At 33.9% G+C, this 14,593-nt stretch overlaps 1 protein-coding gene across 4 annotated transcripts in view; it reads left to right on the forward strand.

Annotated features, from left to right (window-relative positions):
- SMG1 (SMG1 nonsense mediated mRNA decay associated PI3K related kinase) overlaps nucleotides 1–14,593 on the forward strand; it is a 70,230-nt gene that overhangs the window by 31,445 nt on the left and 24,192 nt on the right. For all 4 annotated transcript variants that reach the window (XM_030001593.2, XM_041120122.1, XM_030001594.2 and 1 more), the window contains 18 exons: nucleotides 430–560; nucleotides 1,317–1,478; nucleotides 1,948–2,066; nucleotides 2,824–2,911; nucleotides 2,996–3,097; nucleotides 3,565–3,705; nucleotides 4,008–4,207; nucleotides 4,489–4,685; nucleotides 5,408–5,575; nucleotides 6,407–6,561; nucleotides 7,658–7,803; nucleotides 8,482–8,683; nucleotides 10,505–10,614; nucleotides 11,020–11,167; nucleotides 11,556–11,715; nucleotides 12,379–12,499; nucleotides 13,194–13,442; nucleotides 13,751–14,035. In XM_030001593.2, coding sequence (XP_029857453.1) covers nucleotides 430–560; nucleotides 1,317–1,478; nucleotides 1,948–2,066; nucleotides 2,824–2,911; nucleotides 2,996–3,097; nucleotides 3,565–3,705; nucleotides 4,008–4,207; nucleotides 4,489–4,685; nucleotides 5,408–5,575; nucleotides 6,407–6,561; nucleotides 7,658–7,803; nucleotides 8,482–8,683; nucleotides 10,505–10,614; nucleotides 11,020–11,167; nucleotides 11,556–11,715; nucleotides 12,379–12,499; nucleotides 13,194–13,442; nucleotides 13,751–14,035 — 2,884 coding nt within the window. The remainder of the gene's footprint in view (nucleotides 1–429; nucleotides 561–1,316; nucleotides 1,479–1,947; nucleotides 2,067–2,823; nucleotides 2,912–2,995; nucleotides 3,098–3,564; nucleotides 3,706–4,007; nucleotides 4,208–4,488; nucleotides 4,686–5,407; nucleotides 5,576–6,406; nucleotides 6,562–7,657; nucleotides 7,804–8,481; nucleotides 8,684–10,504; nucleotides 10,615–11,019; nucleotides 11,168–11,555; nucleotides 11,716–12,378; nucleotides 12,500–13,193; nucleotides 13,443–13,750; nucleotides 14,036–14,593) is intronic.

Consider the following 14,593-nt stretch of genomic DNA (forward strand, 5'->3'; position numbering starts at 1 on the left):
AAAAACTTCCAGTATTAAAACTTAGGGGAAACAGAATGGGTGGATTATATCTCTAGTTGGTGCATAATGAAAAGCAGTTTCTAGGAAAGAGCATCTTATCAGGGTTATTCATGGATTGATTCTAAGATCATCATAGTAATTCTTTCTGAAAATCAAGACAAATAAAAGCAGTTTTAGTGGGTCCTCTGGTAGTATATCAGTCATGTGAAAACACTTGCTCTAGATCTTTCCAAATAAAAACATAAACTACTTTTAACAGGTGGTTTAAAAAGGGGAAAGAAAATAGTTGTAATTAAGGTCAGAAAATTAATAGAGTTAAATTATTTCCCTTGGGAAGAAGCAAAACAATAATTAATGGTATGGAATCTACAACTTAAAAATAGATCCTATTTATTAAGTTTCTTTGCTTGTGTTGCAATTGTTTTATAGATGTGGGCCCTTTCGCCGACTGTGTTTGCACTACTGAGTAAAAATCTGATGATTGTTCATGGTGACATAGCAGTTCATTTTCCTGCTGTCCAGTATGCAGTACTCTATACGCTATATTCGCACTGTTCCAGGTATGAAGATTAATAATTAATCAGTATTTTAAGAAGACTAGGATGGACTGATCTGAATAGAATATATTGTTGGAGGGATGAATTTAAATAGGCTATTACAATTAAACTTTTGCCTAAACTTCCCTAATCAGTTTTTACTCTCATTAATTGCAGGGAGTCTGTATGTCTGCCAAGAAAGCATATCCTGTCTTAAAATTTGGCATTTTATTCAAAGGCAGATTAGAAGTCTTGTGTTTGAATAGAAATAACTGAGTGAGAATTCTACTGAAAGTAAATAAGGAAAGGTTATTTACTATTTTGCTTACTGTGAGATCTAGGTGAGGTAATGAAATGTAAAGAACAGATTTAAACGCATTTTGGACCTTATTACTACAAAACGTTGTCAAAGTAAGGGAATATACTAGTTTAACTGTTACTCTGTACATTTCTTTGTTTTGGTGATTTTTCACTAAGCATTTGATACCAGCCACAGTTGAAACCAGGTTACTGGGCTGCATGGACTGATGTAAAATTGTAGCTTTGTTCTTTTAGGCCAGGGATCAAAATACTTCGGTTTTGACATAATGTGGTTACTGTGTGGGTGTACATTAACTTTTGCTGCTGGGTTTTTTGGTTGGGTTTGGTTGGGTTTTTTGTTTGTTTATTTTGGGGTGGGTGGGTGGTTGTTGTTGTTTTTTCCCCCCTCCTGCATACTTCAAGGAAGTATCCCTAATTTTGGGTTGGTTTTATATTTTATGTTTTTCCTTGCCTTTTCAGGCATGACCATTTCATATCCAGTAGCCTCAGTTCTTCCTCTCCTTCTCTGTTTGATGGAGCAGTTATAAGTACTGTAACCACAGCAACAAAAAAACATTTCTCAATCATACTAAACCTTTTGGGGCTACTGCTTAAGAAGGATAACCTTACTCAAGATACTAGGTAACTAACGTTTTCTTATTAATTGGGAGACTTTTTTTGTTTCCAGTAGAATGCCTTAATTCAGAATCCAGGATAATTTTAATCTGTAAAACTTGGGGTAAATTTAACCGGTCAAGTATTTGGTTTTTTTGAAACATTAATAATGAAATACCTGTAGAAAAAGTAGCTGCTTATTTTTATGCATGAAAACTAGAAAAATTGAAACCATTGTAAGATCTATACAGTAAAAACAGAGCTATCAAACTTTACTGAGTTTTTACTCACTGAAAGTACCCTTTTACAATAGTTACAATCCTGTATTACCAAAATGCTGTGAAAGCTAGGGATGTTTTTAATGTTACAAACCCTTTTGTTTAAAAAATATGAGTTATGGTATAATCCTCATCTGTAACATAAAATAGTTAAAGTTATATTGAAAGATATCTTTCTGTAACTGTATAGATTGACTAATACTTTTGGTTTTTTGAAGGAAACTACTTATGACATGGGCTTTGGAAGTGGCTGTTCTGATGAAAAAATCAGAAACATATGCACCGTTATTTTCTCTCCCATCTTTTCATAAGTTTTGTAAAGGACTTTTAGCAAACAGTAAGATATCGTGTATTTTTACTTAACTGTCTTTTACGTGGCATAATTAAGTATATAAGTGACCATGTCATATACCACTGATAGATGCAGTTGTACTTGTTTCATTTACTTAAAAGGATGCTTCTGGTTTGTATTGTGCAAAAACTTACACTTGCCTTCTATAATTTTTCTCAAATGGATCCCTACCTATTACTTATGCAAACAATTAATCTTCTTAAAATAATAATTTGTGATTGTGAAATTGATCTACCAAAAATCTAAGTGATGTGCCAAATCTTACTTGTAAGGTTGCATTTTATTTTATCAAAAGCAGTGAAACCACTCCATAATGTGATGTATTGTTTTGGATTTCAAAACCTGGAAATAGAAATATAGGAACAGATGCTTTTAGTAGCATAATACTAGCAAGAGCAGTAACTTCCCAAGGCCAGGTACCTTAGATTTTTTTTTTCTTATTGAAATATGTTGTGCATAATGCTAATGTATGGAGACCGTAGAAGGATTAATCTCTCAGCCATCAGAAGAGGCCCATAAGTAACATGTAGCACAACTGACTTTTTGTTACTAAGCATTTACTTGTTATAGTAAAACCAGTCAATGAAATCAAAAGAAAAGTATTGCTTAAAGCCATTGTCTCCTTCTACAAGCTATGCTGTAAAAATGTCTTTAGATGTTCTGCCACAACCAGAGTAATGCATAAATTATCTAATTCTAGCAAGAATAACTTTTTTTTTTTTCTTTCAACTCCTTAATTCAGCCCTTCTGGAAGATGTGAACATTTGTCTTCAAGCATGTAGTAGCCTACATGCCCTGTCTTCCTCCCTCCCAGATGACCTTTTACAAAGGTACTTGCACAGAATTCTGTATATTATTTGAATTATGCTGTTAATAGAAATGTTACCACCCTTTTTTCCTTTTTGGTGATGCAGGTGTGTTGATGTGTGTCGTGTTCAACTAGTACATAGTGGTGCTCGTGTAAGACAAACTTTTGGAAAACTTCTGAAGTCAATTCCTTTAGATGTCGTGTTGAGGTAAGTTGTTCAGATTAACTTCAATATAGACAATGGTTTAATTTCTTTCTTCAATGACACTTATCTGAAAAATAATGCCGGTTGAATGTCATCATAGTGTCTTAATTTAAGATCACGAAGGATGAAGTGTCTTGCTATCTCTTCTACTTTGTTACAGGTTTAAGAACAGTAGGTAGTACACAGAGTAATTAACAAATTTGATAAGCTATGCAGCACTTCTTGCAGCAAATATGCATACTGGTAAGGTCCATGTTATCCAGAGCTTCAGCAATATTATGTCCTGCAATTTGTCTCAGACCTGAACTTTTAAAACACTTTGTCTTAATATCAAAGAGTATACTTATTTCCAGTCATTGTGCGCACATATATATGTGTGTGTGTGTGTATGTAACTCTTTTGCACAACTTTTTTTCATTTATTCAAGTACATTATAGCATGGGTTGTTTTTTCACCCCCTCTTCCTGCAGTAACCGTACCCACACAGAAATACAAGAAATTTCTTTGGCTATAAGAAGTCATATGAGCAAAGCTCCAAGTAATACATTCCACCCGCAGGATTTCTCTGATGTCATTAGTTTTATTTTGTATGGAAACTCTCACCGAACTGGGTAAGAACTTACTTTTAAAACTGAAATCCATGGATGTTGAACTTATAGTAAAAAAATTCCAAGCTGTATTTAGTTTAAAATTTGTAATTATCTTTAGAAACTACATTGCTTTACCTTCAATTACTTCTCTAAGTATTTATAAAAGTCTTCAAATACACACCTTTTTGCATATTTGCCTATGTACATTGCTGCTTGGACATAATCATGAGAGATTTGTTTGAGAGCAATAGGAAGCTGAAGTGTGTGCAGTATAAACTTGTTACCACATGAACTTGTGTTAACGTACTGATATTTTCTTTCAGGAAGGATAATTGGTTAGAAAGATTATTTTATAGCTGTCAAAGACTAGATAAGAGAGATCAACCAACCATCCCTCGTAATCTGTTGAAGACTGATGCTGTTCTTTGGCAATGGGCTGTTTGGGAAGCAGCTCAGTTTACTGTTCTTTCGAAGTTACGAACTCCTCTGGGTAGAGCCCAAGATACATTTCAAACAATTGAAGGTAATGCAAAAAATATAGTTTACTTTCATGGGATTTTTTTGGTAAGATTGTGCAGCTAAGAACTTCATGTCCAAGGCAAGAAGCACAATGGCTTTATTTTTCAGTGATGATGGATTTTTAGCATGTTTTTGACACATCAAGAAATGCAATGGCAGAAGAGCGGTTGCATAATTGCTATTAACTTTTGAGAGATTTTACTTTAGCATTGCTATATCTTGACACATTTAAATAAAATACTGTCTGGTAACTTTTTTTTCCCCATGTTTTGGTAAAATGTGTAGGTATTATTAGGAGTCTTGCAGCCCATACATTAAACCCTGACCAAGATGTTAGCCAGTGGACTACTGCAGACAATGATGAAGGACACAGTAGCAACCAGCTTAGGCTTGTTCTCCTTCTACAGTATCTGGAGAACTTGGAAAAATTGATGTACAATGCTTACGAAGGATGTGCCAATGCCCTTACCTCTCCACCCAAGGTTTGTCTGTCTTAGAGTGCTGATGTTACTTGAAGCAGTCTATTGAATGAACAGTGTTTTTGGGGTTGTTCAGATCTTAACCACGGAACTTCAGAAGAACTTCTCAAACAAAGTATGAGACTCTTAATTCATCTGGCTTTGACTTTGGCTTGTTCCTAGAGAACGTGTGAAAACAGGATTTATTTCTGGACTACCAGTGCATATAGTGGTACAAATCAAGCAAGTCTGTAGTACCTCTAATTTGTAGCAGTCACTTATTTGTAGACTGTCAGCAGTCCTGTTATAAAGTAACACAATTATTTGAGGCTTTAAATTGCTTTTTGAGGAGTACAATAATTATTTATAAACATATATATATATAAATTATTTATAAACTTTTGTGTAGTTCTAACTGCGAAACATTCTTCACTGTTGAAATAAGCAGTTTAATTACCAGACTTTGAAATGACAGTAATATATAATTTATAGTCAGTTCATTTCAAGATTTTTAGCTTGCCAGTATGCCTGGCCAGTTGTGTGCTATGCATGATTTCAGACCATCTGCATTAATAAAATTAAAGATGCAAAATTTTACCTGTTTCTTCATCTCTTGATTGAAAAATCAACTGGAGAAAAGAAACCTGCCCTGACTTTGATTGTTATAAAGGTTAAGTACTTAATGTAACTGTTATGATTCATACAGAAGAACAGTATTGTAAAACCTACCCTTTCTGTCTTTAAAGGTTATCAGGACATTCTTTTATACTAATCGTCAGACATGCCAAGATTGGCTAACGCGGATTAGACTTTCCATCATGAGAGTTGGATTGCTGGCTGGCCAGCCTGCTGTGACAGTCAGGCATGGTTTTGATTTACTCACAGAAATGAAAACTAATAATAGTATCTCTCAGGTACTCTCTTTTCAAACTCTGTGGACTATTGCAAAAATATTCCCACAATATTCTAAAAAGAACTAAGCTAAGGCAATCAGTAGTTATTAAACCAACTGGTCTGTAAAAGATTGTGTTATTTAAAGCCACATTTTAAACTCATACTTCTGTATTGACAGACTTTTGTGGATAAGTGGTACTGTACGTTGGAAGTTAGGATGTGCTGTATACATGTGGTCAAATACTATACACAGACGAATGCTATTGTTTTTTCACGGTTTGAATTGAGCAATTTCTTTTTAAGCAGAAGGTATTGCTTAAATCTTATGAAACTTATGTTGTATTAGCATGAGGCCTTCCGGAGCTTGTGGTAGTGTAGTGTCTTTGCCTGTGGGTTTGAGCAGGAGAGGGATGTATCATGAGGGTGTCCTTCCTCTCTAAGTAACTAGCAGATAAGTGCAGGGGTGGGATGAGTGGATAAAGTGGTTAAGCCATCTCGAACAGGTTAAATAGTTTCATCAGTACATGACTTGATTTGCTTAAATATTTTAACGAAGGAGGTTTGATAGGTATTTACTACTTCCTGAATTCTTTATGAATTCTCATACTTGCATAGGTATAGACCATCACATAGTGATTGCTAACTTGACATTCAGGTTGTGGATTGACAGCATATACTCTTCCCTTAGCTCCCCTGCTTTTCCAAAGCAGTGTAATGGATGGATATGCATAGCACTTCATTTGTAGATGCATATAATGAAATACTACTTTACCATTTCCAAGTATTTAAACATGTATATAGCTCTTACAAAATAAGAGATTTGTTAAATAAAGCATTTGGTTTGGTTTTAGGGAAATGAATTGGAAGTGACAATTATGATGCTGGTAGAAGCATTATGTGAGCTTCACTGTCCTGAAGCTATTCAGGGTATTGCTGTCTGGTCTTCTGCTGTAGTTGGGAAGAGTCTTGCCTGGATCAATTCTGTAGCTCAACAAGCAGAAGGGCGGTAAGTTTTCTCAGATAACTGGATGTTACAAACTTGGACATTTTTTCCTTCTTATGTATAGTTCTACTTCTGAATCTTTTAAATTGTGGTGTGAATCAAAGCTACTGATCTAATTTCCATGTCAAAGTAATTTTGTCTTTCGGAGATACCTAATGCATCCAGCTGTTCTAGATATTTTAACCTTTAGCTTTAACTAAATTACTAGGATTTGAATATAAATGGTGTTCCTAAGCTTTTTTTAATTTATTTTTTGTACACAGCAATACTATTTTCATATTGTATATGATTTTTCCATTGCAAAATATTATTAATTTAAATACTTTCTAATGAAGTTTCTGACCAATGGCGTGATCCGATTACCTGCCACAGTTTGCCAAGAGAGGGACTCCGAGGGAGATGCGTTGCAGTTTTAGTTCAGCTTTGAAAAAGTGGCTTCTATGTCTATTGAAGTAGAATCTGTGTCTGCAGATACAAATAAGTGGGTCAATGTTCCACATAGGGTATGCCTTCATTTTGGTGTTTTCATCTCCTTAGAGGAATGCATCCTTTCTTCTGTATGAAATGAAAAGGGACACCTTTCATTATTTACCTGCCATGTAAAAATCCCCAAACAAAACAAAAAAATGAGGTTTTATATTTATAACTATCTTTTTCCCATTTTTGTAAAATTCCTTAAAATAATGTGCAGCTTTGTAATACATGAAAAATTTCTCAGAAACGTCAAGTTCAAGGTGTTAATTGTTGCCTTAGACCCAGTTTTACAAGCCTCTGTTAAATGATATGTAGTTAATCAGTATTCAGCTTTACTCATTCAGGAAAAAGTGTGACATTCAAATATAAGATTCATTTATCTCCTTCAGTGTACTTGGCTTGAAGTTGGCATTAAAACCTGAATGGAAAAGCTTTTATACTGTGCTATAACCTGGAAATTCAGCCGGTATTTTTGTATTTGTATTCTGTGTTAATCCCTTTCTTTTGCTGAAGGTGACGTGAACTTTTTGAGTATTGTGATAAAGAAATGTTTAAAATACAGTCTATTTAGCAAAAAAGAAAACTGGTTCTCTAAAATGCTGACTAAAATATTAAACCATTTAAGGTTTGAAAAAGCAACTGCAGAATACCAGGAGCACCTGTGCTCCATGACAGGAGTGGATTGCTGCATAACAGGCTTTGACAAAACTGTTCTGAAGTTGGCCAATTCAAACAGTGTGAATAATGCCAGCCCAAAGCATTCCTTGAATGGTCAGTATTTGTTGTTTTCTTTTTAAGAGAAATACAATTTTGTAACTGTATGTACATAAAATTAGAACATTCAGTGGTATAGCCATGGTAATGATAGTGTCTAATTCTTAAATCTGAAAACCTGTTTCTGTCTGCAGTTAAACTGGACAGCTTAATGCCATTGAAACCAGTATTGTGTAGATAGGAGGGTTTGCAGTACTGAGGTCTAGCTGAATGAAACTAATAGCTAAAATATTTTGTAACTTTCTAATTTAATTCTAAATTATTTTAGATCATCATAACATAAGGCCTAGTATTTATGACAATGGTATCATAAATGCACTAGTTATTCAGTTTTTTAACTACTGAGACTTTGTTGCAGTGTTCTGTTTCATCTTTGAGAAGGGACCTTCTTTGTTCCTAGTTTAGTTCTGTTTTCCTGTTTTGGTGCTTCTTTACAGATATGGACTAAATTTTTCCAAAACCTCCTTTGAAAAGGTTCTTTTTTTTTTTTTTTTTTTAAGTGCAAGTGGAAGAAGAATACTGTAAATGTTGTGTAACTGTTTGGTTTTTTTTTTAAATTAAGTGTTTTTCTTGACAAAAGACATAGGAATTACATTTGAGTCACAGAATTGCTATTTAAAAGTATATAAGCATAAATATATATTTAAGTATATATGCTATTTTTTTGTTTCACAGGAGAAACTAGAAAAACTGTTCTGACTAAGCCAAGTGACTCTTCACCTGAAGTTATAAACTACTTGGGTAACAAAGCATGTGAATGTTACATTTCCATTGCTGACTGGTCTGCTGTTCAGGAGTGGCAAAATATGGTCCATGACTTGAAGAAAAGCAATAGTAATACCTCAATCAATCTGAAAGCAGATTTTAACTACATAAAGTAAGGATATAATTAATTTATTCAACAGTACCTTAGAGTTCAGTATCTTAGAACTGAAATATTAAGGTTTTTATGGATTTTAGAAACTGGATGTCATTGAAATAGAGGTGTGATAAGGAGGGAGTTGTGTTCTTGGGAGACAGAAAACTTGGCCATGGTATTTACTAACCATGCACATAAGTAAAGAGGTAACATCATTCTAAATAGTTACTGTGGCTTTCTGACTGCTGAGGTTTCTTAGTATTCAAGAAAAACATCTTTTCATTGCATGTAAAAGATACCAAATTTGTTCTGCTTATATTGGCGAAAGATGCATCCTTTCGCACAACTGAATAGTAAAAAATAATATGCTTGTCAGTGGTACAGTTCTTAAAAAATACTTTAATTCATTAATCTAATGTAAAAAGTATATTAAGGAGGTGGTCATGGCTGCTTAAATTTTGTTTTGTATTGTTTTTTAAAATGGAATTTAGAATTGTAGTTTGTGCATTTATTTCCTAACCCTTGATATTTGTCTGATTAATGAAAAAATATTTATGATACTGAAATAGTCCTTCAAGGTTTAAGGGTCCTTTCCGTTTCATTTGACAACTTGATTACTTTCCATTCCTGTACTATTGTGGTAAACATCGTAAAATCGTTTTGGCTGAAATTTCTTGACTTGAAAATAAAAGCATAGAAGGAAGCTTTGAAATAAAATCTTGCAGGTCCAAAAAGGTGACTACTTCTGTCAGAAAGGGGCGATCCTTTTTCTTGCTGCAGTAACTCAGAGTGCTGTGCAGCTAATACATTAGGAGAGTGAGTGCTTGTCATGTATGTGAAAGTGTGTCATTACTGAATGTTCATGGTTTTGTAAACTAAACCCACCATACTTCTGATAAACATCATAAGCGCTTGCTGTACTATTGCAGAGGTCTGGTTGTTTTGGCTGGTTTGAGTTGGTTTTCATCCAGATAATTATTGGAAGTAAGATACTATACAATCAGAAAAAACCCTGAGGTTGCACAGCACTTTGACTCTGCTGCTCCTGAGCAGGCTGAGAAGAGACTCTCTGTAGTAATGAGGATCAAAATAATTCAGCAGAAAGGGGAGTTTTCACATGCTGAATTTTTTTCTTTTCTTTTCTAATGCATAGACTTAGGTAATTCCCTCTTCAGTGGATAGTAACAAGAATATTGAACCTTTAAGTCTTCAGTATTCTGAGCCATCAAGCCTCTTAACCTTTCAGTGCCTTTTTTTGTGTAGTTCTGTAAAAGTATATAATGCCCAAATTATTTCCTAATGTAGAGCAATGAAAAAAAAAGTTAAATTTGCTGCTTCAGTCTGTTAAGCAATATAAATTTGTATTATCTATGACCTGCACAACATTCCAGTATATCTGGAATTTTGGTGTCATTGTAAACTGAAGAGTTGAAACCATGGCCTCATGAAATTCTGCTCCAAAACTTACTTTTCTGTGCATAGAGGTGGGAAGAAAGTTTTGGGGTGTTCTTTGTTAGTTTTTAAACTCTTCCAAAGTCAACCTTTTTCTTCCTGAGTATGGTAGAAGAGTATTACATGTAGCGTGATAATAATATGAAAAGCTTCATAGCTGGAGAGATGTTTTTTCATTTCAGTTCAGTATTGAATTTATCCATTTGGTGCAGTACTATTGCCTTTTACTGATCTATGTGAAAATTGGAATTTTTGCTTAGAATTAATCTTAAGTGCTCTGTAGGATTTTGAGTTAGGCTTGAGTCTTTCTTTTTTGCTGTATAAGATATTTAGCAACCAAAATGAAGTAAGAAATGTGAAAATAAAACTATAAACATTGAATTGCAGATCTTTGAGCAGCTTTGAGTCTGGACAACTTACTGAATGCACTGAACAACTAGAATTATTACCAGGAGAAAATATCAACCTACTTGCAGGGGGATCCAAAGAAAAAATAGGTATAAATGCATAAGTTAACATTACTTCAAATACAAAAGAAAATTTTTTTCATATATCAGTCTCTATAAATGACAGACTGAAACTTCTGAATGCAGTAACTTCTGAATGGAGTTTGCTGTGTTCAGTGGACTACCATAACCTTTATGAAACAAGCTTCAAAATGATTTGCAGTGGTCATTCTAAATGTTGATACAAGTGTGTTTTCTAGAGTTAATGTGTTTGTTTATAGGTAATCTATCATAAATTTCTAATATGAATATATACATACATACATATATATAATATATATATTTGTAAAGGTGTTTTTTCCAAATTTCCTTGCTCTCAAAAATGCATTCTCAGATGGTGACAGTTGTTAAAATTTGGCAGTTCTAGTTGGTTTCAATTGTTTGATCTCCATGTAGACATGAAGAAGCTCCTTCCTAATATGCTAAGTCCTGATCCAAGGGAACTTCAAAAAGCAGTTGAAGTACAGCTTTTGAGAAGTTCAGTATGTCTGGCGACAGCTGTAAACCACATAGAACAGGAGCAAAAGTGGCAGTCAATATCTGAGTAAGTTGAAATGTGCAATGAATGAATGAATGTAATATACTGTGAAAAGCTGTTCTAGTTTGTTAAACCTAACTTTGTGAAAAGCATACTCTGCTTTGTACTTCTTCATCTATGGTAGTTTGCTACCAGTTTTAGCTGTTGTGAGTTATAAGCTTATTGAGGAAAAATAAGATGATGTTTAACTTGGAGATTTTGTAGTTCTTTGATAAAGTACCGCTTGTCAGGTTAATAATAAAGTATCATACTGTAACTTGTGCGTGATATTGGAAGATTTTCTCATAATCTCTTTGAAGATGTTGAATTTGCCTTTTCTTCAGTAATTTTGATACCACTGTTTACTCTTAAAGTCTAGCTAATAAAAATGACTGTTCTGATTATTTTATTTCAGAAATGTTATTAAGTACTTAAAGCAAACATCACGAATCGCTATTGGACCTTTAAGACTTTCCACACTTACTGTGTCTCAGTCTTTACCAGTGTTGAGCACTCTTCAGTTGTATTGTTCTTCTGCTTTGGAAAACACTGTATCCAACAGGCTGACATCAGAGGTGTGTCTGGGTGTTTAAAACCTAAATTGGAGTAATGTCTTCATGTCATGTCATGAAGTATTGAATATAGAACTTATGTTAATTGTTTTGACCATTGTTAATCATACTGTAAAAAGACTTCATTTAATTTTCTAACGTGCCTTGACCCAAGTTTTTTTAAGGTTATATCTCAGTTGGACTTCTTTCTGTAGTTATAAATATACCATCTCTTTCAATTACACTTATTTTTAAAGTTTTATTGGTAGTTGCTTTTTAGAGAAGTGTTGATAGCTCTTCCCTAAATACATTGTAACACTTGTTTCTACAACACACACATGTAGTTTACTTTAAAAGTAACTTTAAGATATTTATCAAAAAAAATCACTTCAGCAATTAAAAACTCAATGTCAAACTTCAACTAGCATGGATGATCTAGTTTCTAATCACATTATTCAGAAAACAATTCTGCTTGATTTTGAGCTATTCTTAGTCTTGTTCTCAAAATCAAGCATGCATTTCTAGAGTTGCATAAAACATTTGCGTTTTATTAGTTGATGTTAGAGTGGCTACCAATACAAATAAGAATGTTTACTCTGCACTAAAATGGTCTTTGGTTTTAATAAATGAAAGTACATTTCAGTGGAGATGTCTGTCATGACAACTAGACAACTTCTGTGCCTTCAGGACTGTCTTATACCTCTCTTCAATGATGCTTTGAGGTCATGTAAACAGCATGATGTAAGGCCATGGATGCATGCACTGAGGTACACAGTGTACCAGAATCAACTGATGGAAAAACTTAAAGGTAAATAAGCTCCCATTTTAGTATTATGAAAGGTAAATGCAGAATTTGAACTTAAATCTTCTGCTGAAAGCAGCAGCTGTGTCTTTTCCTATTATTTAGATGAATTACTTTTTAAAAGCTAAGTTTTGGTTATTTAGCTGTCTTGCTTTACAACAAGGGGTCTCAATTACCACTGTAATATAGACAGTGTTAAAAAAATTATTCTGAAATGCTTAGCAGTTCTATACTCATTCTTCGAATTGCACTTTACTTGCACATCTCTTCATACTTTAAATGCTTTCACTTTTGAGCACTTCAACACTATCAATAATGGGTCTTTAAAAACAGTCATGAAAGCCATTTAAATGTGCAATATGATAAGAGGTAATAGGAGAAAAAGAAGTTATATCAGGGGACAAGTAAATTTCTTAGTTAAGAAGAATGTTTATAGTGAAAAAGTCACTCTTTTGCCCGGCAGATAATCTTATGGATATATGATTTATTTTTTTGTTTCAGATGGGGCATATAAATATTCTAGGTAGAAATGAAGTCATCTAACTTTTTGAAGGAGGTTTTAGGAAATACGAAAGAGCTGAGCGATTTTTTTACTGATGGCCATGTACAGAATACATTGGGCAGAAATTATCTGTATAACCCAGGTGCAATTATTGTTTGTTTAATAATTTTGTTTACAATGTCTTGCTTTCTTCTTCAGAACCCACAGTCCCAATTAAAAGCCATCTAATGGAGCTGGGCTTAACAGCAGCGAAATTTGCACGGAAGCGAGGAAATATTGCCCTAGCTACACGACTGCTTGCCCAGTGCAGTGAAGTTCAGCTAGGTAAAACCACCACTGCACAAGACTTAGTCCAGCACTTTAAAAAATTGTCTGCACCGGGTCAGATAGATGAAAAATGGGGTCCTGAACTTGATATTGAGAAAACAAAATTGTTATATACAGCAGGTGAGTATTTGCTAATTATGTTGTAGATACTTGAGCTTCTTGTCCTTATAACCAGGCTAATTCCCCTGGCCTTGAAGAAATCATAATAGGACAGTATCATTAGGAACTGATTTCGTCCTATTAGCTGTTGTCTCAGTTTGAAAGTGTTTTCACAAGTCTTTTCTTACTTGTAATTTTTAACTTCAAAAGAAAATTTTCTTTATAAAAATATATTGTTACAAGCTGTATCTGAATATGCTGAATTTCAGAAGAAGTGTTTTGAATAAAGTTAACACTCTACTGAAGATCTGCTTTTGATGATATTGCAGGTCAGTCAACACATGCCATGGAAATGCTGAGTTCTTGTGCCATATCCTTTTGCAAATCTGCCAAAGCTGAATATGCAGTTGCTAAATCTATTCTCACACTGGCTAAATGGATTCAAGCAGAATGGAAAGAGATTTCGGGACAGTTGAAACAAGTATATAGAGCTCGACAGCAGCAGAATCACACTGGTCTGTCTACCTTGTCTAAAAACATATATAATTTGATTGATCTCCCAGCTGTTAATACGCTAGAAGAAGAATACCCTAGGATTGAAAGTGAATCTACAGGTAGATTTGTTCTCCTTCTTATTCTTTTTTTTGTTAAATCAGTTACTGATGATTCCACTGAGGGATAGCACCAGTTATATTGATAAAGACTAAGTGATCCATCAATCATGTATTTGTTTTCCTCATACATGTATAAACAGTCTGTGTTTTGTGCAATAGGTAAACTATATGCAGTTAAAAAAACCGAACACCCTTAATATTGATATTTCATATTACTTTCACATTTTTCTCATTCAAGTGATGGTGGCCTGAAGAAGAAACTGGAATGCGTTTATTTTCTATGAGGAGGATATCGAATTTTGTCATGCTTTTGTCTGCTTTCAGCTTCTGTATATGCTAAAGTTTGAAAGAGATCTTTCAGATTAAGTGTTGACAGGATTTATATTTTGAAGGCCCTGATAAGTGTGAAAAGCGGTTACCTTAGGTTTTCTCGTTATCTTTAATGTATACTTAATTTGAACACTTCTGTTGTTGCCACAAATATACTCTGATTGCCAATTTTCAGCATTTCTTCAAATGTCAAGATAAAGTTCTTCCTTTGCTTAAACGTGGATTTCA

The sequence above is a fragment of the Aquila chrysaetos genome, chromosome 25 (genome assembly GCF_900496995.4).
Source record: "Aquila chrysaetos chrysaetos chromosome 25, bAquChr1.4, whole genome shotgun sequence".
In the NCBI taxonomy this organism is placed as follows: Eukaryota; Metazoa; Chordata; class Aves; order Accipitriformes; family Accipitridae; genus Aquila; species Aquila chrysaetos.